General features: G+C 42.7%; 1 protein-coding gene across 1 annotated transcript; it reads right to left on the reverse strand.

Moving 5' to 3' along the window:
* On the reverse strand, window positions 1-22,980 carry SH3BGRL (SH3 domain binding glutamate rich protein like). Its single transcript, XM_083372196.1, has 4 exons — window positions 22,742-22,980; window positions 6,075-6,260; window positions 4,629-4,709; window positions 1-3,783 (listed from the first exon to the last, which is right to left on the reverse strand). Exons 1-4 carry the CDS (start codon window positions 22,784-22,786, stop codon window positions 3,751-3,753), a joined length of 345 nt encoding a protein of 114 aa, XP_083228322.1. The 5' UTR covers window positions 22,787-22,980; the 3' UTR covers window positions 1-3,750.
* Between the last annotated feature and the right edge of the window lie 203 nt (window positions 22,981-23,183).

Genomic DNA, 23,183 nt, shown 5'->3' on the forward strand with positions numbered 1-23,183 from the left:
GTAGAAAGATTTATTACAAAATCGCACATTGTTATAACAGAAAACAGCTAGGTGAACAGAAGATGTGTAGCTTTTGTTATAGATTTCGGGAATAGGAAGCTGGTACAATGTACTCATGGCCATGATTAAGCCCAAAGTAACAGACAAAATGGAAAAAAAATCTATTAAAAATGTGTGATTCCTATTAAATCCTTAAAAAAAGATTTCTGATTGAACTTTCCTAATTCAGAGCCCGCAGCAATCATGAAATAGGGAAAAGGAGGGTTTTGAGAAGTTAATTGTGAACCGCTACCAGTTAGGAGAAGGAACAGGACTGCCAGCCAGAGAGATTCAAGTGCAGTGGTATTATGAGAGAAAAGCTGAAGTCATGAAAGAATGCCAATAGGCCAGAAGGTGAGTAATCAAAGGCCTAAAGTACTAGGAGAAGCCAGCATCAGCAGGCCACTAGCGCCATTCACAGAGTTGCAAGATGCCCTAAGGAGCAAGAAGCCCTGATGGCACAGTGGTTAGAATGCAGGATTGCAGGCTAACACTGCCCTCAACCTGGAGTTCGATCCAGGTGGGGCTCAAGGTTGACTCAGCCTTCCATCCTTCTGAGGTTGGTAAACTGAGGATGACCCAGTTTGTTGTAAACTGCTCAGTGTGTGCTATGGGACGGTAGATAAGCCTACACAACTCCACAACTAGCAGGCCAAGCAATGGCATTAGTTCAGGATAGCAGACAAAACAAAAGGACACCTGCTAAGGATAACAGGCTCCTGGGAATGACAAGCGAAAACCACAAGGCTCACCGAGTAGGTCTGTTTAAGAGGAAAAGGCCATAGGTTGTAGAGCAGGGATGGACAGGTCTGGCAACTTTATGACCTGTGGACATCAACTCCCAAAATTTCTAGGAGTTGGGAGTCCACAGGTTGTAAAGTTGCCAGAGTTGCCCGCCCCTGTTGCAGAGTATAAAAAAACACAGAAGAAAAGATATATCACAGAGGACATCCTACAAAGATGGGCTTACAGGTTGAGTATAATAAGAGACTGCTTATAAAAAAATATATAACAAATTTGAGTTACGATATATTCATTTAATGCAAAATTAATGAGGTTTGAGCATAGGATTGCTCCAACAGGAATAGGAAATAAAACATTAGACTATAGGAGATAAGATGGAACAGGTTGTCTGACACAGGCTTTCCAATAGCAATGAATTAGGAACAGAAGGTATATTTAGATCAATATATTTGAGTGAAAAACTTTAATTTGGGGAACAGTTTTTGGGCACCGGATACAAGATTACAGGATACACTGTCTGAATTTCTCACCGTCAAATACCATCTCAAACCTGCAGGCTATTCTCTATCCAATCTGAGCCCAGAACCAGGAACAATTAAGAATGATCATTGGTGCAAAAGCATATACCATAATATGAACTACGCAGAGATGGTCCTCTTTTCTTTTGGAATCCAGAACTTGTAAAACCAGACATTCTACATTAGCATTTCTCAATCTTGGCGAATTTAAGGTGGTGGACTTCAACTCCCAGAATTCCCCAGCCAGCCATGATGTGCAATTCTGGGAGTTAAAACATCTGCCCATCTTAAAGTTGCCAAGGTTGAGAAACATTGCTCTACGCACTGTAGATTTCCCAAGAAAAACACCATACTAAACATTTTCCAGAAAACAACACAGGTCAAGCTGTCACACAAAAGAGAAGCAGTGACGGTACTTTAACTCTCAAAGGCCATGAAAGCCGACACAGATAAAATCATGTAGACGTCACAGAGTTAGCCAAGTCCTACAGAACTTGGGATTCTGGAAGGAACCATGTTAACTGGTATGAATCTTAGGTTAAAAAAAACTCACGTTGGTTTGTGCATTTATCTGCGTGTATTATTTTAAGCGGGTAAGGGCATATTTGGATGGAGTCACCTACATTAACTTTGGTCCTCCACATGGGCCGAGAGTACCACGTCCATGAGATTAAAAAAGCAACATACATCTATCTATCTGTGGGCTTCCTGGGCTTCCGTGAGTTTGATTATCTGATTGCATATGATTTGTTACCTGACTAAATAACATCAATGCTCCTTTTTTATATAGTCTGCCCTGCCAATATGGCTGTGTGTGTGTGTGTGTGTGTGTGTGTGTGTGTGTGGTTTTCCCCTTGGTACTTCCTTGATTAAGATATTATTTTCCGCTTGATTGTTTCTCTGGTGTGAATCCCTGCTTATCTAGTTCTTGGCTGCTGAAGGGGATGTATTAATCAAAGAACTGCAAAGGCTGGCGGGGCAAGTTGCTGTATCTAAGCAGAAACCCCAGACTTTTTCTCACTCATAATGTTACCTAGTTGGCTAAGGAAATATCTGCAAAGCAAACAGCCAAGCTCAGAGAGCACCACGGACTCCACAATTCAACCCTGAGCTATATATATATATATATATATTCCCTTCTATTGGATATATCTATCTTGATATAATTTGATTAAGGCTTTGAGATTCAGTTGCATTTCTACATCTTTCCAAATCCACAGGAGGGAGACACACATATTTTTCAGTATTAGTTGTAACTACTATGTTTCTTGGGCTAGGGTTCTTGCCTGAAACTTTGATCATTGTTGCACGTAGTGAAAATACTAGGAGTTTGACGAACGGCTAAAGGTAACTTCACAGCATTGCAAAACCAGACTGAAAAAAACCAACTGAACGTCCTGTATCCTTAGAGACCTACAAGCTTCATTTCTGGAAATGACTTTTATTCAGTTTTATTTCATATTGGACCCTTGATTTTAACATACTTCATCTTACACAGAAACATTTTACAAACTTAAATGTGTCAAACTAAGTTTTATTCTAATTCATAATTACTTGAACTTGTTTTTTAATTAAAAAAGGTATTTTGGCCCCATATTACATTTGCTTCACATTTTAGAGAAAAAAACAAACACCTATTTTGTTGCTTTCATAAATCCGAAGGGTTAGAAATGCACATTTTACTAAGGCTGCAAAAAAAAAATTCTCACTTTTCCCTAAGACAGTTATTGTGTTCTGATCAACCCTGATAAATCCTGCCCTTATTCCATCAATGAGACTCCAATGGCATCAATCTATGCTACAAGATAACAAAAGAACAAGTCTACAAATATCCTAATCACAGCAAGTAATTGCAACTACAACTATGCTTCATTGCAACTTTTAGCAATAACCATTAAAAGAAAAGTCAACTTCAGGGCATCTTATTTTTCATTTCAGTTTTTGAAGCAGTAGAGGCACTGGGGTTTATTAATAAACATTTTTGCAGCTAGATTTCCTCTGCATCTGCAAGTATAATTATAGTTCTGTCGCAGAGAGCAAAAATACAATGCTTTTGTTAGGTTTACAAAAAAAAAAGGGGTGGATGGGTGGCGGTGAGGACTTTTGCGCAATTGCCAGGGAATAAATCATATCCATTGCAAGTGTCAAAATTCAATCAAGGGTTTCTAGAAGCCCCATTTAATTTCTTTCTCGATTGTGGCACATTGGTATTTATTATTATCATTCATAATAATAATAAGACTATTCGGTGTGGCTTCCTGTTAATCCTATAGGGCAGAATATTGTAGAGAGCAACCAGTAATTTTGGGGGAAAACAACAAAACCTTTTTTTGTTTGTTTTCCCTCTCAGCGCCTTGGTTTTTGCTATTGCAAAGGGGGAAAGCTGCAGAATTTTCTCTTTGCAGAAACTTTAAGGCTTGAGGCTGGGAGGAAGGAAGGAAGGAAGGATTCACACCGCTTGTTTTGCTAGTGCTTCTGCTTCCTGGAAAGACAACGAGTGAAATGTTAGCTGGAGGGGTATTTTTAATAAATAAAATAAAAGACATACCCACAATTTGGTCACAGGACAAGCCCAAATAAACGGTGTGGACTTTGACAAACTATAAACTGGCAACATCCCGAACAAATTCTTCCTGTTGACAATGCAATCCACATTTTTATTTTGGTCACAGATCAGCTTAAAAGAGAAGGAAGAAAAAGTTACATCCGTTTCAGTAATACCACTGAAGCTTTTAAGAGGAGAAGAAAGATAACACAAAGCTAGGATGCTTAACGTACTAGTATATATTGGAACAGTAAACTATTTCTCTATTAAAAATTCTTAATATTCATCCTACGACTAAAGGGGCAGTCTCTGAATAGGGATGTAAAAAAGAAAAAAAAAGATGAAGATAAAATAAACAAGGATGCTCATCAGCCTTAAAAATAAAGTTTACCCGTGCTCAGCATAGATGAGTATCTCTTTGAAAATTTTAACGGCTGCCAGAGAAAATCTAGCACTGTTTCATGCCATAAATAGTTCCTTATCTGAGAGGAGAAATCAAGAAAAAAGCTCTCAGGGTGCCTTCTACTACCTCTTCATGACAGGAAGAACGAATGTTTCTCGTAAGAGAGGCCATGCCAAACCACATGCATGTTGGCCTCATTAGGGTTTGTGCTACATGGATACTGAATGCTAGCACAAGTGTTACCTATGGACCCAATTCTCAGTATTTCTCCTTCGGCTGAAGAAAGAGACAAGAGAGGAAATAAACTCAAAAGGTAACGCTCGCATTTAGACTCCCAAAGCACAGGAAACCATCTTCGAGCAACTGTGGCAATACTAACCTTTGAACCGGGTGGGGCAGTCAAGCCCAAAAAAGCGTAGACGGCGTTATTCTCTCTAGCTTCAAAGAAAGCGTCATAATCCTTTGGGATGGGGCAGGGGGAAAAAAAGAAAAATTAGTACAGTCTATGTCCGTGGTGGCAAAGCTATAGCACGGGTGCCACAGCGCAGAGCCCTCTCTGTGGGCACACGAGCTGTCACCCCAGTCCTAGGACTTCAGCTGGGTTTTATAAAACCTTTTCCCTTTAGCCCTCTGCTGCCATGTACCTCCCCAAAAAAGGTTCAATTAATCAACTTCTTGGGGGGGGGGGAAAGTTCTCGCAAAGTTGGAATTGACTGATTGAACTTTTTAGTCCCACCCAGTCTGCAGCTACCACTGCAGCCACACCCACCCAATTGGCCACGCCCACCCACTGGGTCACACCCACCCAAAGGGCCACACCCACCCGGCACCCGATGATATATAAGTGGGTTTTGGGTTGCAGTTTGGGCACTTGGTCTCTAAAAGGTTTACCATCACTGGTCTATGCTATAGCCTTTAGGAACCAATTTGAAGTAGCTGATCTTTGGGGGAAAGGAACTCATTAGAGAATGTTTCAGGAGGATCCATCCTGCCTGTTTATAAATATTAATATATTTCCCATTTTTCATGGTAGTCAAGGAAGCAGAGATACCTATCCAAAACTCAACTAAGCTTTGACCAGAATCTAGATAGTTGGCTTTTTCAAGATATGTCCTAGAACAGGGGTAGGCAACCTTGGCTCTTTGATGACTTGTGGACTTCAACTCCCAGAATTCCTGAGCCAGCCATGCTGAGGGAAAAGGGAGAGGTTTCCAAGCTGAGCCATGCTGGCTCAGGAATTCTGGGAGTTGAAGTCCACGAGCCATGAGGGGGCCATATTTCCCCCATGCTGGCTCAGGAATTCTGGGAGTCAAAGTCCACGAGTCATCAAAGAGCCAAGGTTGCTTACCCCTGTCCTAGAACTTCATATTAATACTTTTCTTTAAATAAATTCTCAAAAGAAAGCACCACCTCTTTGCCGATGTGAAAATGGAAATGCCTGCAGACCCCATTAATCCAGAAATATCTGGAAACGTCCTTGGTTCTGGACAAAGCATTTGTGTCTCCATTTCTACTAATTTAAAAATATGTTGATCGTTCTGGATTGGAAGCCCACACATCTTTAAATTGCCAAAGTTGAGAAACACTGGCTTAGCTTACAGCCTGGGAGAAAAAGTCTGTTCGGCCTTTTCAGTTCAAATAAAGTAGACCAGGCATTTCTCGTCTGTTGTGACTTTCCACCTCACTCCACCTCAAAAGTTACACGCAAATCATGTGTCCAGCTGTGGCAGGGACTCTAGATGTGAGGCTTATACAATAAAGCTTCCTAACAGATTTTCAACACAAATGAAAAAAAACCCACAAAAAACCAGAGGCTGTTGCTTACCCCAAGGTACTGGCTGTCATTAAAGATTCGAGGGGGCAATGGATTCCCGGTGGCTGGCCGATTCTCTTCCGGGACATTCTCCCTCATCCATTTGCGATTCTCTTCATTGGCCGCAATGTCTTTCTCTTCAAACTCAATCTTATTGACTTCTAAGAAGCAGATCACATCGTGCTGCTGCTTTTTAATCTAGGACAAAGATAGGTGAACCAATGAATATTTAGTTCCTTCCCTCTGTGAATGAGAAGAAGAACAATCTATCTCACATATGCTACCGTGCATACAATGTCCTTCAACATGTACGGAGGCAGAAATCATGCCGGTGAGAGAAAATGCTGTTGATGTGGACCGATACTGAGTGAAGGTCATTTAGTTTTAATCCTATTTATTCTTCATGGTTTTTACATGAACTATATTTCTGTGACCTATTTTGTGCCTGTTTTACTTGCTCAGTGTTGGATGTTATATATGTCTACAATTTGAAGGTGCTTCTGATACAAGTAAAGTTGCCTCTGGTTCCCTCTAGTGTCCACCCTTCAAAATCTCAACTTATTTTTTTTTAAGAGAATTCAAAACAAAAACATTTTTCCCCATGGGAAGGATTCTTATAATTAATTCCAAAATCTTTATTTAAAATCCATCTTTGTCTGTTTGCAAGTTTCCAAAATCAAACTAATAACCATTTTGCTGTTTATTTCAAAAGAAAAAAAATCCTTGAATTCCTTAAACCTGGATTTGAAACTTATTTTGCTGAGAATTGAAAGGAACTCAACCTGTGTATGTATAATACACACACACACACACACACACACACATATATATACATATATATATACATATATAGGGAGAGCAACAGAAGGAACCTGGACATATGTATGTCCCACCTTTCCTCCGCAATCACAAGGCAGTATGGAAACACAGCCACTGTGTTTCCATTTTTCCCACAACTACAACAACTTGTGAGTTTTGAATCTCGGGGTTAACCAAAGAGTGAAAATCCCCAGTTTTGGTCTAACACCTTTCCCATTCTATCACATTGTTTAGCTGATAATTAGAGAATCACACATATTTGCTTGGGTTTTCTGTTATTTTCAGAGTTTATGCATCCGTGCCCATTCAGTGTCTACGCCTGCATGCATTTCTTCATCTGAACAGAGCGTACGCTTAACATGCATAACTATCCAATTTCTAGACAGGAAGACTTAATTGTCGCTTTTCCATTAACAATTTCCTTCTCGGAATAAAAACATTTGATTACAGTCTCCAACTTTTCCTTCCATTGCTTCAGAGACGTGAATGATTACAAGGAATCTGATTGTTAACAAGGACCTTGTAGACTTCAAGCCACACACCTGATCCCTCCTGATCAGCCTTATCCCCAGGAAGCCATAATTAAGAAGTGGCTGGCTAGAAGCTAGTGAGAAAATCAGAACTGAAGAGGTGACATTACTTCTAATTGAAGCCAGATGCAGGACTTCCCAAGCAGCTTTTCCATATATGGGCAAGCAAAAACATTCTAGTCCTCCAGCAAACAGATGTGAGAGCAACAGACAGGCAAACTAACTCCAAATATGGTTGCTGAGCTGTCTGGTATGTAGGAAGACAAATTGAAAGAGGAATTGAGAAGAAGACATGCAAGCCAATTCTTTGGCTTTGCAATGGACAGATGCAATGGAAAGATCATGGCTCCATGGGCATTTTAGCAACGTCAATGAGAAAGACATGTAGACGGATGAGAATGTGGACTGACACCACTTAAACCTAGAAGCACACACAGACTTATGGTGTAAGACAACTTGTAGAGTATTTGTGTGTGTATCTGTGTCTAGGCCAGGGGTAGGCCTCTTTTATGACTCATGGACTTAAATTCCCAGAATTCCTGAGTCAGCATTCCTGAGTCAACTGGGAGTTGAAGTCCATGAGTCATAAAAGAGCCGAGGTTGCCTACCCCTGGTCTAGGCCTTTGAGTGATTGTTGACTCTTGGCAATTGTCTGGACAAGTCCCTGCAATTTCCTTAGCAAGATTTGCCATTAGTTCCTTCCTAGGTTGAGAGACAAACTGCTTCTTAGGTTTTGTACCTAAGGCAGGACTAGAACTCACAGTCTCCTCCTTTTAAACCAGGGGTCTTCAAACTTGGCCCTTTTATGACTTGTGGACTTCAACTCCCAGAATTCCTCAGCCAGTGGGAGTTGAAGTCCACAAGTCATAAAAGGGCCAGGTTTGAAGACCTCTGGTTTAAACTGATGCCTTAACCACTAAACCCAACAAACTCTCTTATGCAGACCTTGAGTACCAGCAAGTGTAACTGACAGGTTATTCTACTAGGGAGCTTCTTGGCTGCACATGACTGGCCAATGTATGGTGCAACGGCTGGCTGAGGAATTCTGAGAGTTGAAGTCCACAAGTCATAAAAGGGCCAGGTTTGAAGACCCCTGGACTAGGCATACCTAGCTCCCTCAATCATTCATCATATGGTTCAGCATCCCAATCATCTTTGTTGCTCTTCTCTGCACCTTTTCTAGGGGTCTCAACAGCTTTTTGTAGGCTGGTGACCCAAAATGGACACAGTATTCCAAGTGTGGTTTCAGAAGTGCAGTATAGAGCAGTACTATCACTTCTTGAGATTTTGAATCTCTCCCTCTTGTTGATGCAGCCTAGGACTGCATTGGCTTTTTGGCAGCTGCAGCACACTGCTGATTCATAGTTAAATGGTGGCCTTCAAGCACATCTAGATTACAGTCCACATAGATCACTCAGAGTCACAGTTAAGTAACCTTAAATGAAAAATCTGGACTTTAAAAGATGGTATAATTTTTTTTCCTTCCAAACAACAACAACAACAAAAACTTTCAAATGGGCTTCATTTATTTTGATAGCATTCTCCAATGGACTTTACTGCCCTCATTAGCAGCAAAGTAATCTGACCACTGTCTAGACTAGAGCAGAAATAGGGAACGATGGCCCCTTTATGACTTGTAGACTTCAACTCCCAGAAATGCTGGGAGTTGAAGTTTTTCTGGGAGTTGAAGTCTACAAGTCTGGCTGGCTCAGGAATTCTGGGAGTTGAAGTCTACAAGTCATAAAGGGTCCATTGTCATGGCTGGCTCAGGAATTCTGGGAGTTGAAGTCTACAAGTCATAAAGGGGCCATTGTCATGGCTGGCTCAGGAATTCTGGGAGTTGAAGTCTACAAGTCATAAAGGGGCCATCGTTCCCCATGCTGGCTCAGGAATTCTGGGAGTTGAAGTCTACAAGTCTGGCTGGCTCAGGAATTCTGGGAGTTGAAGTTTACAAGTCTAGCTGGCTTAGGAATTCTGGGAGTTGAAGTCTACAAGTCATAAACGGGCCATTGTCATGGCTGGCTCAGGAATTCTGGGAGTTGAAGTCTACAAGTCATAAAGGGGCCATTGTTCCCCATGCTGGCTCAGGAATTCTGGGAGTTGAAGTCTACAAGTCTGGCTGGCTCAGGAATTCTGGGAGTTGACGTCTACAAGTCATAAAGGGGCCATCGTTCCCCACTCCTGGTCTAGAGGAAAAAGTGTGCCTTCACTTGGGACCTCTTTATGGCTATTACTGAAATAATGCAGCTTTTTCTCTAATGCACCAGAGAGGCAAGGTTCCCGAGCCAGGGGCATTTCAACTCCCTATCTCTTTCTTGCTGAGTGGTTGACCAAATTCCTTTAAGTCACAAACTCTCTTGAAAGTTTAGAGCGGAAACCACGTGATACAGGAATGAGTTTCAGCCAGTCTGGAAGAAAAAGCAATAGGCAAAGCAAGAGAAACTTGAAATAGCGATGCACAGTGTATGCGGGAGCTCTGGACTGATTTAGTGGGACACGTCAGCCCCCCCATCCCAAGAATCAAGAAAAAGTTACTTCTGAATAGTTTCTTTTATTGCTCCTTCGCTATAGACAGAAATCTGACCAAACGAAAACAACTACAGGCAATCCTCAACTTACAATGGTTTGGCGACCGTTCGGAGTTACAACGGCACTTGAAAAAAAGCAACTTAGTACCCGTTTCCACACTTATGGCCCTTGCAGCATTTCCATGGTCACTTGAAGTATTCCCATAGTCACTGAACAAAATTCAGATGCTCGGCAACCGACTCATATTTACGACGGTTGCAGCCTCCCAGGGTCACGTGAACACGTTTTGCGTGACCTTCTGACAAGCAAAGTCAAGCAGAGAAGCCAGATTCACTTAACAACTGTGTTTACTAGCTTACTGGGGAAAAAAAGGCTACAAGCAGAATATGCCAGAAAACATTTCCATACACGTTTGCAAGCAGGGATCTGGCAGTCTTGTATCCCAGCAGACCTGGAAGAGGTGAGACTGAGCAAGGAGGCTCCAATGTGAGCCTTGGTGGAGCAGTGGGCTAAGGCCTCCTTAAGTAACACCAGCTACCTGCAATTAGTACAGGTTTGAGTCCCACCAGGCTCAAGGTTGACTCAGCCTTCCATCCTTCCGAGGTAGGTAAAATGAGGACCCAGATTGTTGGGGGCAATTAAGCTGACTTTGTAATAATGCCGCTTGGGAGGGGGTGTGAAAGCCCTAATAAGCAGGCATATTCATAGAATGAAGGCTACTGCTAAGCTTGTAAGCCGCCCTGAGTCTTCGGAGAAGGGTGGGATATAAATGGAATTAAAATAAAAATAAAAAATAAATAAATTTGTTCCAGCTAAAATGCTCTTGCATAGCTACAGATCTCAGGGCTTTCTCCAAATGGTGTTGACACACCTGAACATGTGCTAACACTTGTTTTCAAGGCAGGGGATCGCCTCGGTTTTTTTTTTTTTGGTTTTTTTTTGTTTTTGAAATTCAGGAATTACGCCTAGTTCCTGACGGGCTCATTCAAATGTCTTTGGCTGCAGCCTGCAGCATCCGTCCATTCAAATTGCTTGGACTTCTGCTGATTGAGCTCAGAACAGGCCTTCATTTCAAACGGGGGAGGAAAAAAAAAAGGGTGACAACAGGGAACAATGGACTGCTGCCAGGAGAAATTAATTTATCTGCAGGGAACTGAGCCAGTCTGCATGTGTTGCCTTTGTTTGACATTTAAAAGAACACTAGGAATGTGCTTACTGCTCCAGATTGAAAGTGCACCCAGCAAAGAGCGCAGCTGAGAACGTTGGTGTTTCAGAGAAGACAAGAGGGGAGGTTGCGATGACATAGAGTCAACCAGCCTGAGAGCCTCATTTTTCCAAAAAGACATAATCTTAGTCATGTCCTTAGCCACTAGATGTCTTTACCTGATGGTCCCAAATCACAAGGCGCTCTTTGGAATTAAAAGAATCTGTCTGAATCTATCCACGGCAAGGATATTTGGGCATGAACTTTTTCCAAGTTCTTGACTTCCTGGTCTAATGTACACATTATTTGCATCTTGCCGTAAGCAAAAGTGCACACACAAAAATCTAAGGAATCTATTTCTGTCAACGGTGTAGAAAGGTTTACAGGCCAGGAATGCACGTAGGGCTGCAAACCAATGGCACCGGGGCAAAAGCTGACTTTCATTCCTAATTAAGACTGCTCACACCAATGGTTTTCCCGGTTGTGTCAAAGATCATATTATGATTGATTTATTGATTTATTGATTTATTGATTTATTGATTTGATTTGATTTGATTTGTATACCACCCTTCTCCCCAAGGACTCAGGGCGGTGAACAGAGACATAAATATCAAAATGCACAAATACAGAAATTGAAAACAAATTAAACCCTAATGCCCAAATGCAGAAGATAAATTACATTAAAACAATAATTAAAACAAAACCCGTCAGACCAGACCGGATTGCTCAAACAGATAGGTTTTTAGGTCGCGTCGGAAGGAGCGAAGGTCGGGATCCATCCGGAGCTCAACCGGTAAACGGTTCCATAGGTCAGGCGCGCCCACAGAGAACGCCCTCCCTCTGGGAGCCACCAGACGGCATTCTCCGAACGGCGGAACCCTTAGGAGGCCCTCTCTGTGGGAGCGCACTGGGCGGAGGGAGCTTGACACTGGCAGCAGGTGATTCCTAAGGTACTCCGGACCCATGCCATGTAGGGCTTTGAAAACCATTACCAGCACCTTGAATCTTACCCGAAGGACAACTGGGAGCCAATGCAGCTCACGGAGTAGAGCTGATGGCAATAGTGGATGGAAATCTGGCAGCTATCTCCAAGAATTTAGGGAGCTGAAATCAATGCTAATTGTTGTAAGTCATATGCAATTAGTCCTCGACTTACAACAGTTCAAAGTTTCAGCAGCACTGAAAACAGTGACTTATAACCATTTTTCACGCTTACAACTGTTGCAGCATCCCCATTGTCACATGATTAAACATCAGGTTCTATTTATTTATGACAGTTGCAGTATCCTGGGATCATGTGATCCCCTTTCGGAACATTCCTATAAGCAAAGCCAATGGGGAAGAGAGATTCACTTAACAACTGGGTTACTAATTTAACAACTGCAATGATTCACTTAACAATTATCTCACTTAGCGACAGGCAGTTTGGATTCAATTGGGGTCATACGTCAAGAACTTCTTGTATTCATTCCAATGAAGCAAAATGATAGTTCTTATCTACCTTTAAGCCAGAGGTAGGGAACTTGTGGCTCATCAGATGCTATGGTAATTATAATTAACTCACAGCCTATCTCACAGCTTCATTCATGGGTAGGATTTTCAATGCTACCTGAACATCAGCAGGTTTCTTCTTCCTATCCTAGGCTTTTAAAGCAGGGGTCCCCAACCCCTGGTCTGTGGACCGGCACCGGGCTGCAACGTGCCAGAAACCGGTCCGTGCAAACAAGCAAAGCCCCATCCGCGGGATGCAAGCAGTACATGAAACCACACCCCCTCCAATCGCAGATGGCACACATTGCACTAAAACCATAATAGGCTTTGCATATTTTGAAATTACTGTTTGGGCAAACGATATTATTATAGCTTGATCAGCAGTCATGGCCAAAGACCCTCCTGATTTGCTGTTGTGTGAATATAGTTAATACTTGCACTGACAAGCTTTTAACTCCAGCTGTTACTCTTCTTTCAAAGATCGGTTCTCTGTGGGAATACAACTTATGAAACTATCCAAATAAGTAAGGAGGCACTATGATGCCATCATATGCTAAAGATTTACCAGATAAATCTGATTTGGATAGTTTCCCACAATGCACTAAGCCAAAACTAGGCCAGTCATATGATGATGATTATACCAAAGTGGAAGGAATCCAGATTTTGTTGGAAAATTCTTCTGGGTAATTTCCAATCGAGTTTGCTCTCAGCACGCTCCCACTCAATTCTGATACCCAGTTCTGAGCAAGCAGACAGCTAGCAAAAGGAAAGCTTGGCATTTAAAAAAAATTAAACTTTGACAAATATTTTTAAAAAATGCATTTATTAATCAACAAATATCAAAAATCTGTCCTGCTGTGTCCTGTTTTTAATTGGCAAAAACAGGTGACCAAAGAAGGGGGAGAGAAATATATGAACAGGTAAAGAGATAAAAAGTCAAAGGACTTATTAACAACAATCATCCAACCATCCACTCTCTACCTATGTCTGCGACCAATTAAAAGGCTCAGAACTTTTCAGAGCCCCTAGAAATAATATAACGGATCATGTGCAGAGCGGCTCCCAAATGGAACAGTTCTGGGTTATTCCAGCTTTAACTTGTTATGGTACAAAGTAGTAGCAGAATAGATACTTAAAGTAGGACAGCAAAATGTCCTTCCTCTATTCTGCATCACGTAACAATTTGGTGGACCGAGAGGATGTCCCTTCTTTACCCTCACAATCACTTTGTAAGGTAGGTAGGTAGGATTAACGGAAATTGATTTGTGTGAGAAGCTTTGAGCATGAGTCTCCCGGTACAAATCCAAATATCTTCACAGCTTGGTAAACCAAACCAAAATCTGTCAAGCAGGTCTCGATTGGTTTTGTCTCTCTCAGGATAGGCTGTGGTAGTTTGGGTTCCAAGTCATAGAAACCACAGCTTAAGTCAAGGCTAAAACCTTTTTTTTAAAAAAAATAGCCATAAGAAGCTCATCTGTTTCCCAAGGGTTTCCAGCAATCTTGCTAACTGGGTGCCACATATTGCAGACTAACTCTGCCTACATCCAGGCGTTCAATCCTGACCGCCCCAAGGTTGACTAAGCCTTCCATCCTTCTGAGATTGCTAAAAAATGAAAAACTCAAGATCGTTGGAGGAGGCAGTATGCCGATTCTGTAAACCATTTAGAGAGGGCTGTAAAGCACGGTGAAGTGGTATCTACGTCTGAGTGCTGTTGCTATCCCAAGCAGATGCTGACTTCCCTTAAGACAGTGGTGGCAAACCTATGGCACGCGTGCCACAGGCGGCACTCAGAGCCCTCTCTGTGGGCACGTGCGCCATTGCCTCAGCCATTTCTATAACATCAAACCTACCTAATTGGTAAAATCCAGAATGAAAAGTTTCATTTTTTCCCACCAAAAGTCCAAAAGCGGATTCCAAGTAGAAACAAAATTAGTTGTGATCTTTTTTTCTTTTTTTTTAATCCAAGCAGCCAATCTGGCCACCTCTGCTAACTCCATCAACTTTTGCAGCCGTTCGTTCCGTTGTGGGAATCAAAGTATCCCTTCCATTTTTCACATCTGAATCCCAACCTTGCAATCCAATGCTATTATTCCCAGGTCCGCATTTCAAAGAGCAGAGCCAAACAAGGATCACAAACGAAAAGCAAAGGATCCATTAACCTTAGGGGGATTCCTATTTCCCCACTATGCATTAAAAAAATTCCTCCATTTCTCCAGGGTGCTCAGAACCTAACCTTTTGCTGACTCAAGGAGAGGAAACAAAAGAAATTGGGGAAAAAAAAGATCAGTGTATCATTTCAGCCCTGAGATGGAAAGATTGCTCTGCCTTCTGACAACTTGACAGGACAGTAAACCAACAGCAGCTGGATTTGCTCCGATGGGCCTCCCATTTGACAAGAGTTTCCAGCTGCAAACACCAGGAAGGCTGACAACTCTGGAGGACAGAGAACCCAGCACTATTTAATTCAAGTTTAGGGCGCACATTTTCCAGCCCTTTGAATTTTACAGCTAGTAAGAAAGGGTGAATCTGAAGCAGCTGAATTTTGAAAAAACAGAAGGAAATCTAAAAATGTGCAAAAATTAGGGAGCATTCAAAAGATGTCTGAAAGAGCTCCAAAATGGCAGTTTAATCCACTTTAATCAGATACCAGACTAAGGAAAAATCCTTTAGCAGCAATGCAACCGGTTTATACGAGACATTTATTTGAAGAAAGCATTGTAATCTTTCTTCAAGTTTACTCTCACTAAAGGTGTAGGTAACATTTTTCCCTGTAAACATAGCAGATTGTTGAGCGTGGCTGACAACTTAAAACAACACTCCAACTCTTCTCAGATCTGTTGATCTACGCCTGTGCGTGTGTTTGTTTGTCTGAGTCACTGTAGCAAAAGAAAAAAAGAAATACACCGAATACTATCATGGGACTCTACTGCATATTTAAAAATCATTACATGGGGGTATTTTGTATCTTTTTTTTTTAATCTCCACAATCTTGTGATGCAGATTGCTACCACTGCAGGTTCTGGAAATAATAAATCAGAGCAAAGAGAAAATGTGTTGTTGTTTTTTTCCTTTCCAAAGTCATCCAGAAAAAGTCACAGCTGGGTGAGAATCCAAATCCAGGATTATATCCCAAATGTATTCAGTGCAATGATTCGAGAGACCAAGATAAAAGCTGAACAAATACTGCAAAGCCACATAGATCTTATTTCTAATAATAAAAACCTATATAGAGATTCACACAGTATTTGTGTGATCGCAATCTAGACTGAATCCTCTTTGGGGTGACTACCACCCCAATACCATAGTTGGCAACAGGACACGTGTTGATATTTATTGCTACCAGAGTAAATAGTTTTAGGACTGAAAGCAATTTGTTTTAGAAAGCTGTTCCATAATATCTAACAAGGGCCGCATTGTCACTTTGCTTTAAAAAAAAACAAAAAACCAATTTGCCTTTCCTCTCCTGAGGTTAGCCAAATATTTCTTACCCAGTAGCTCTTCTGCTGAAATCTAAGAGAACAAATGAGCCAATTCATAGGAGGAGGGAGACAGGAGACAGGGGGGGGGGAGGAGGAGGAGGAGGAGGAGGAGGAGGAGGAGGAGAAGAAGGAGAAGAAGAAGAAGAAGAAGAAGAAGAAGAAGAAGAAGAAGGAGGAGGAGGAGGAGGAGGAGGAGGAGGAGGAGGAGGAGAAGAAGAAGAAGAAGAAGAAGAAGAAGAAGAAGAAGAAGAAGAAGAAGAAGAAGAAGAAGAAGAAGAAGAAGAAGAAGAAGAAGAAGAAGAAGAAGTCAAATTAATACAAAGAATTTGTTGCGGAGTGTTTGGTGCTCTCTGAGCTTGGTTGTAGACATTTCATTAGGTAACATCATCAATTCCAAGAAGCTTAGCTAGAACTGAAGAAGCTTCTTGAAGGAGAAGCAAAACATTTTCAAGGAAAACAAACAAGTCCAGTTGCCTTTTGGAAAAGCACCTTTGGGACTACTGGTTGAGTAATCACAGAGTTTTTGATAAAAGTGGCATGGACATCTAGTACAGCTGTCTGTTTAGATTCCCCCCACGAAGAAGGACCCTTGCAGCCACCGTTCCACCAGACTGCTTTGGATCAATAGAGCAAGCCTTGGGCCTCAGCCAGAAACTTGACTGTTCTGTCCATTTCAGCTTTCTTCTCTAAGAGTTCCAGCACCGCGGCTATTTTCAAGCCTGAAAAGTTAAGACCTGCAAACCTGTCGATTATAATTTGACAGGCACCAAAAGTGACATCGCCATTCTAGACCTGAATAATTCTGAATAGGTCTGGCATTCTTCTCTCTCTTGAGGATTGCAACTCCAGTTTGCTAAAAACCGAAGTCTCCTTGGAACAGAATCACTATCCATTCTGTAAAATGTGAGTTGGGGGAGGGGGGGGCGAATTGGATGCCAGCCACTAACTGTAGGATGATCCAGTCTGAAAAGAATGCCTTGTGGCCACAATTTGAGCTCCTTCAGAAAGCAGTGGGACGACAGCAGTTATCCAAGAGGCCACCCAATTTTACTGCCTTTCAGTAGGAAAGCCCCAGATTCTTGGCAGGCTCTGAAATCAGCCAAACAATGTTTGACTTTTAAAGCTCTGAGAATGGCTTTTGTATCGTCCAAAATAAACACAGAGGCAACCTCTCCATTGGCTGGAGGGCAGCAGGCTTAACATGGTTATCCATTAACTGCTAAAGGTCCAGCAAGTAAAGCGAGTGGGGAGGGGGGGCTTGCTTACTGAGCTCTGCTGAACATACCCTAAGACTGTTTGATTCACCTTTGCCCTCTGTTGTTTTTAAAGGAATTTAAAACATCACATTTGCCAACCACAGTTCAAGGATTAACAGCCAGAATAATTCAAGATGAATAGGGTTTTTTGTTTTTTGGCAAGGGTGCTTCCATTCAAACAGTATCCCATTCAAAAAAGAAAAAAAAATAGCATGAAATATAAAAGTCAGTACCTTGGTTGTCCCGCTTCATTTAGTTCAATGTTAAGTTGCTAGTCCTTAGGATCACCAAAGAACATCTGTAGGATATTCCAGCTAGCTGCATTCACCTTTCCACCCATTTCCTTTAATTGATGTTCTAGCTGTTTGATTGAAACACAAATGTCCCTTTTCCACTTGTCTGCACTATTAAAGACGCCACTGATTCTGAGTCTTCCTAACAATTTACATTTTCATATTTTTAGGGTAGTTCTCAGAAAGGCTGCTTGGTGAAGCTTGCCAGGAAACCACAGAATTAAAGAATTATGTCTCCCTAAAGACTGGTTGTCATGCTTTTTCCTTTTGAATTTTCCAGCTTGGTTTGGAACAACAGATGCTGCCAATTATAACTTATTATACACATCTAACCCATCCTTTTAAAGATGACATCCAAGCAGGCTCTCATAGACTTTTATTTTATCCACCAAAGCCCAGTGCCATGATTAGATTTCCTCTCTTTGTATGATCATTAAAAAAAATAATACTCAGGGCAGATTTTAGCATTTAGCCACACACAGCCTCTCTCACTACAGTGTGCACAAATCCAAACTAAGAGCACTTATACAACAACAACAACAAAATGAATTGGGAAGTTCCAACACATTATTAGCAAACCAGAGACCTGGAAACTACTTAAACAGTTGGATTAAGCCTGGATTAAGCCTTTTTCCCCCTTCTGTTGAATTGTGTCTGATTCTTAGACTGTCTGAACAAGTCCCTGCAGTTTTTCTTGGCAAAGGTTGTTGTTGTTGTTGTTGTTGTTGAAGTGGCTTGCCATTGCCTCTTTCCTGGGGCTTTAGAGAGTGACTGGCCCAAAATTACCCAACTGGCTTTGTGCTCAAGGCAGGAGTAGAACTCAAAGTCTCCCGGTTTATAACCTGGTGCCTTAACCACTACCCCACACCACACTGGGTCTCACCCACTTGAGCTCTACCCTCCCTTAAATAATAATAATAATAATAATAATAATAATAATAATAATAATAATAATAATAATAATAATAATAATAATAAAACCTTTATTGTCAAAGTACAACATGTGTACATTGAGATTAGCTGAGCCTCCCCCCGTGCTCTCTCCCCCCAACACACAGTAACAACAAACCCTCCATCCTAGCACACCGTGTGAACCAACTACACCACACACCGGCCTCCCAAGTCAATTCTGCATAAGATTATGTCCCATTTAAAAGCCTAGCAGCCCACAGATAAAAGCTATTTTTCAGCCTGTTGGTACGGCTGGCTATATTCCTATATCTCCTACCGGATGGTAGGAGAGTAAAGAGATACCGTCCAGGGTGTGAGTCATCCCTGAGAATCTTCCTCACTCTTCCAAGGCAACGAGCCCTGGCGATGTCATCCAGTGGTGTCGGGGAACAGCCCAAAATGTCTTGTGCTGTGCTCACTACCTTCTGTAATACTTTCCTATCCGCGGCTGTCAGACCGGCATACCAAACCACAATACCATACGAGAGGATGCTCTCTATGGTAGACCGGTAAAAGAGGGTCATTAGCTGTTGTTCTACCCTGTTCTAAAGATGTTTGTTCAGATTGTTCCAAAAAAATAAACACTTTTTAATGGCCAGTAGATGAACGGTTGAGAACCACAGGTACAAGGTCTAAAATAAAGCTAAAAACAATTTTTAAAAGAACCAAGGAAAGAATCCAAAGAGCAGGAAGACTGGATGAATGAGACCATCCACCCACTTCTAGTCCTCAAAAAATATTGAATGTGATCCCCAACCATCCAATCCTGCACTCAGTGATGAATCACAGCGTACACAAACCACGATGCTTGAGTTCATACAGCACACTGAGACCCTGGCTTAGAGGAAGGGGTCTTCAAACTTGGCCCTTTTATGCCTGGCTGAGGAATTCTGGGAGTTGAAGTCCACAAGTCATAAAAGGGCCAGGTTTGAAGACCCCTGCCTTAGAGGGTGTGAATCCAGCCTGTAAGTGGATTCACACTTACAGACGCTTCAGGGATCTTCTTTGGCTAGGCGATTCCTAGGACTGGCCAAACCAGTATTGGAAAAATCAGAATGTACAGGCTATAAAGAGATCTGGACTAGCTGAGACCTAGATCTTTTGCAGGCCCTTGATGTGGTCCTTGACTCACAATCATCTAATAACCATTCACAGCGCTGAAAAAAGTGACTTATGACTGGTCCTCATACTCACAACCACTACCGCAACCCAACAGTCACATGATCAAAACTTGGGCCCCAGACAACCAGCGTGTATTTACGATGGTTGCAGCCAGGGCCATGTGATCACATTTGCCACCTTCCCAGTTGGCTTCTCACTTAACAACTGCATGATTCGCTTAACAACTGTGGCAAAAAAGGTCATAAAATGAGATGTCACTTAACAACTGCTTTGCTTAACAATGCAAATTCGGGTGCCAGTTGTGCTTATTATGTTCAAGGGCCACCTGTAGGTAGGGCATCTTTGACTCTAAGTCAGTGTTTTTTCAAACTTGCCAAGTTTTGAAGATGTGTGGACTTCAACTCCCAGAATTCCCCAGCCTCCCCTGCTGCATGAATTCAAAGCGCACTTGTTGGGAATCTCCAAATGGCCACCGAAGCAGCCATCTTCAACTGGCTGTGTTTATTGTGGATGTTGCTCAAAAAAGAAATGAAGTGGTATTCACGACAGAAATATACCTGCCTCAGAGGTTTATAGTCCAGTTATGAAGGAGGAAAGGAAAAGAAAAAAGAAAGAAAGGGTACCAGTAAGAAAGCATAAAGCAGCAGCTGCAATTACAATAATAGTTAAAATATTTCAGCTGGGAATACTGACTAAAGGATGAAAGCTAATTATCTCTATTGCAGAGATGGCTTCCGATAGCTTTGATGCTTAAGGAACGGAAGACTCTTCTTCCTCCCTGTTTACCATTTTGTAGAGTGAAATTTCAGGAATAATCTCAACGCCAAGACAAATTGCCTACTACGCCGCCATTGTCTCAGCCTGGCTAAAAACAGTTTTTTAATGATAGGCTTTGCCTAAAATGGGTTACACTTTAAAGCGGTGACTCCACCCGTGAGAGCACCCACAATACTTTCACACACACACACACACATTGGCTTAGTACCATGTGTGAACTTAGTAAGACTAATTCTGCCAGAGAAATTCTGCGCAAAGGCCTTTATGTTAGTTTTCCCGAAGCTCTCAGATTTCCACAAGGCCTTTAGGCTAAAGCTGCAGCTCAATAAAAGTTTTCCACCTGAACTTTTAAGAGTCAACCCTGGACTTGTAAAAAAGGTCACCCGCGCAAGAGGCAAAGTGTCAGATGATTGACTCAGGAAAGTATTAAGCAGCCCCTAAGATTCGTTCTCAAGTGAGAACTATGATTTAGCAGTTTAAGCTGGCATTTAGAGTCTGTCCAGTGGTAACACCCAATTGCTTTCTTTAAAGCATAAGAACGGAGAGCTTGCAAAGGTTCTCCTCACTGTTTTCTTAAGTGATAGCCCTGCCCAGATGATTCTAGACAAGAAGCTAGCTTTATATTTATTGCAAGCATAATATTAACAGATTCTTGCAAGACTGAATGCACTCCCTCCGTCCAGAAAACCAAGGAGGGCATTTTCTGAAATGTTTCCCAAAACTTCTTCTCTGCTTCTCTGGGCCGAGACATCTTTTGCTTGCCGCTTGTCTCGTTTGCAGCCCTCCCTCCTGTCTCCCAAGGTTATCTGGGCATAGCGATACTCATAGTCATCCAAGAGATAGATCAGGCGAGTCAGAGAATTGACCAAAAAAACAACAACACACAAACAAACCCACAACTGGCTAAGTTTGAAGACCAAGCTTGCCGCCTCAAAATCTCCCCTCAGCACCTCTCCCTACTCAATGCGATATTTTTGGTCATCCCCCCGTGCATTGTGGGAAACAGCCCTTGGTTTTACTCTAGCTTTGCACGTCCCTCATCAATGCTGAGTCACAAATTTCATTTACCGAATTATGCATCCCACAGCTGAGACATCTTTGGATGAAAACCGAGCAGAGCCGTAAAGAAATCTGTAAACACTCAGCTCTGCAGGACCGGATGCTTGGGAAAAACCGCAAAACGAAAATAAAATTTGGAGACAACAGCAAACAACTGGGAGTTTACTAACGCCTTTGCTGAAATCAAAACAAAAGACCCAAGCTTTGGGTTTCAAGCAGCAGGATCTTCCCTTTGAGTGCCAGGTGCTAAACGGATTAAAGGGATGCTTATTGTTTGATAATCTCAGCAATCTTTTTTTTAAAGGTGCAAAGGAGGAAAAATGACAAACTGGCAGCTTGATTCCTCCCGGGCAACTTTTATCACCTGAGCCTTAGAAGGCACTAAGAAGAGAAGAAGAAAAAAAAGAATTTTTGCACAGAGAAAGAATTTTCAAGAGGCAGATGCTCTCCAGACTAGCCAAAAGCTTCAGATCAAAGCTTCCTCTAAATTGGAAACAGGGTTGCACACAGTTACAAGCCTCAAGCAGGGGATGTAGGAGATGGAAAATGGTTGCTGAGCAGGAAAGAGTTCCATCCAATGAAGATAGACTGGACTATTATAGCCAGAGGGAGAAACTAAGCCGCAAATTCTCTTATTTACCTAGGAGTAAACTGCACTGACCAGGTAGGTCTTACTACAGAGGAGACCAGCCAACCAGCCAGCCTACGAAAACTAAGAGACACCCCCACACACACACCTCCTATGCACCCTCAATAGCAAGACAATCAGGCATTCATTTCAACGTAGAGGCTCCCAAATCCAGACACCAGCCTTCCAGTGCATGGAATTGGAATCCTATGGCCCCAAACCCTGTGTGTGTGTGTGTGTGTGTGTGTGTGTGTGTGTGTAAAGAATTAGGTGGGGGGGGTACAGCCACAAAGCACCAGCCCTGCGAAAGTTGAGCCCCGCTCCCATTTGAGAGAGAGGGAGGAGGGGTCGCTGCAAAAAAAAAACAACCGGGAAAGCAAGGGGACCCTCTCCACGGGAAGGGACCCTTCTCTCTCGGGGGAGGGAGGGAGGGAGGGAGGGGGGGGCTGCGGTTGCAACTTTCCCCCGGGACAAAGGCGAAGAAAGTTGGGAGGCAGCCGGGGAGGGGAAGCGGGGGAGGGTTTTTTTTCCCCCCCTTACCTTGGTGGAGCAGGAGGAGGAGGCGATGTAGACTTTGATCACCATCCTGCCGGACCGGCGCGGGCGCTTCCTCGCCAGAACGGTGGGGCTGGAGAGGCTGGAGCCGAGCCGGGCGGGGTCCAGCGGGCCGAAGGCTCCACCTCCCCGCGGCTGCCGCTGCTCTTAGACCCGAGCTTCGTGCCCTGCCCCTCTTTCCCTCTCTCTCTCTCTCCCTCCCTCCCTCCCTCTCTCTCTCTCTCTCTCTCCCTCCCCTCTCTCTCTCTCTCTCTCTCTCCCTCCCTCCCTCCTCTCTCTCTCTCTCTCTCTCCTCCCTCTCTCTCTCTCCCTCCCTCCCTCCCTCTCCCTCCCTCCCTCCCTCCCTCTCTCTCTCTCTCTCCCTCCCTCCCTCCCTCCCTCCCTCCCTCCCTCCCTCCCTCCCTCCCTCTCTCTCTCTCTCTCTCTC

This window comes from Vipera ursinii (assembly GCF_947247035.1).
Source record: "Vipera ursinii genome assembly, chromosome: 12".
Lineage (NCBI taxonomy): Eukaryota > Metazoa > Chordata > Lepidosauria > Squamata > Viperidae > Vipera > Vipera ursinii.

Bases quoted from the DNA above. Each gene is read 5' to 3' on its own strand.
- SH3BGRL (XM_083372196.1), bottom strand. From the start codon at position 22,786: ATGGTGATCAAAGTCTACATCGCCTCCTCCTCCTGCTCCACCAAG. The intron at 6,261-22,741 runs GTAAGGGGGGGA...TCTTTGTCCTAG, and splicing joins CCTCCTCCTGCTCCACCAAG to ATTAAAAAGCAGCAGCACGA. The intron at 3,784-4,628 runs GTTAGTATTGCC...TTGTCTTTCCAG, and splicing joins CTGCCCCACCCGGTTCAAAG to GAAGCAGAAGCACTAGCAAA.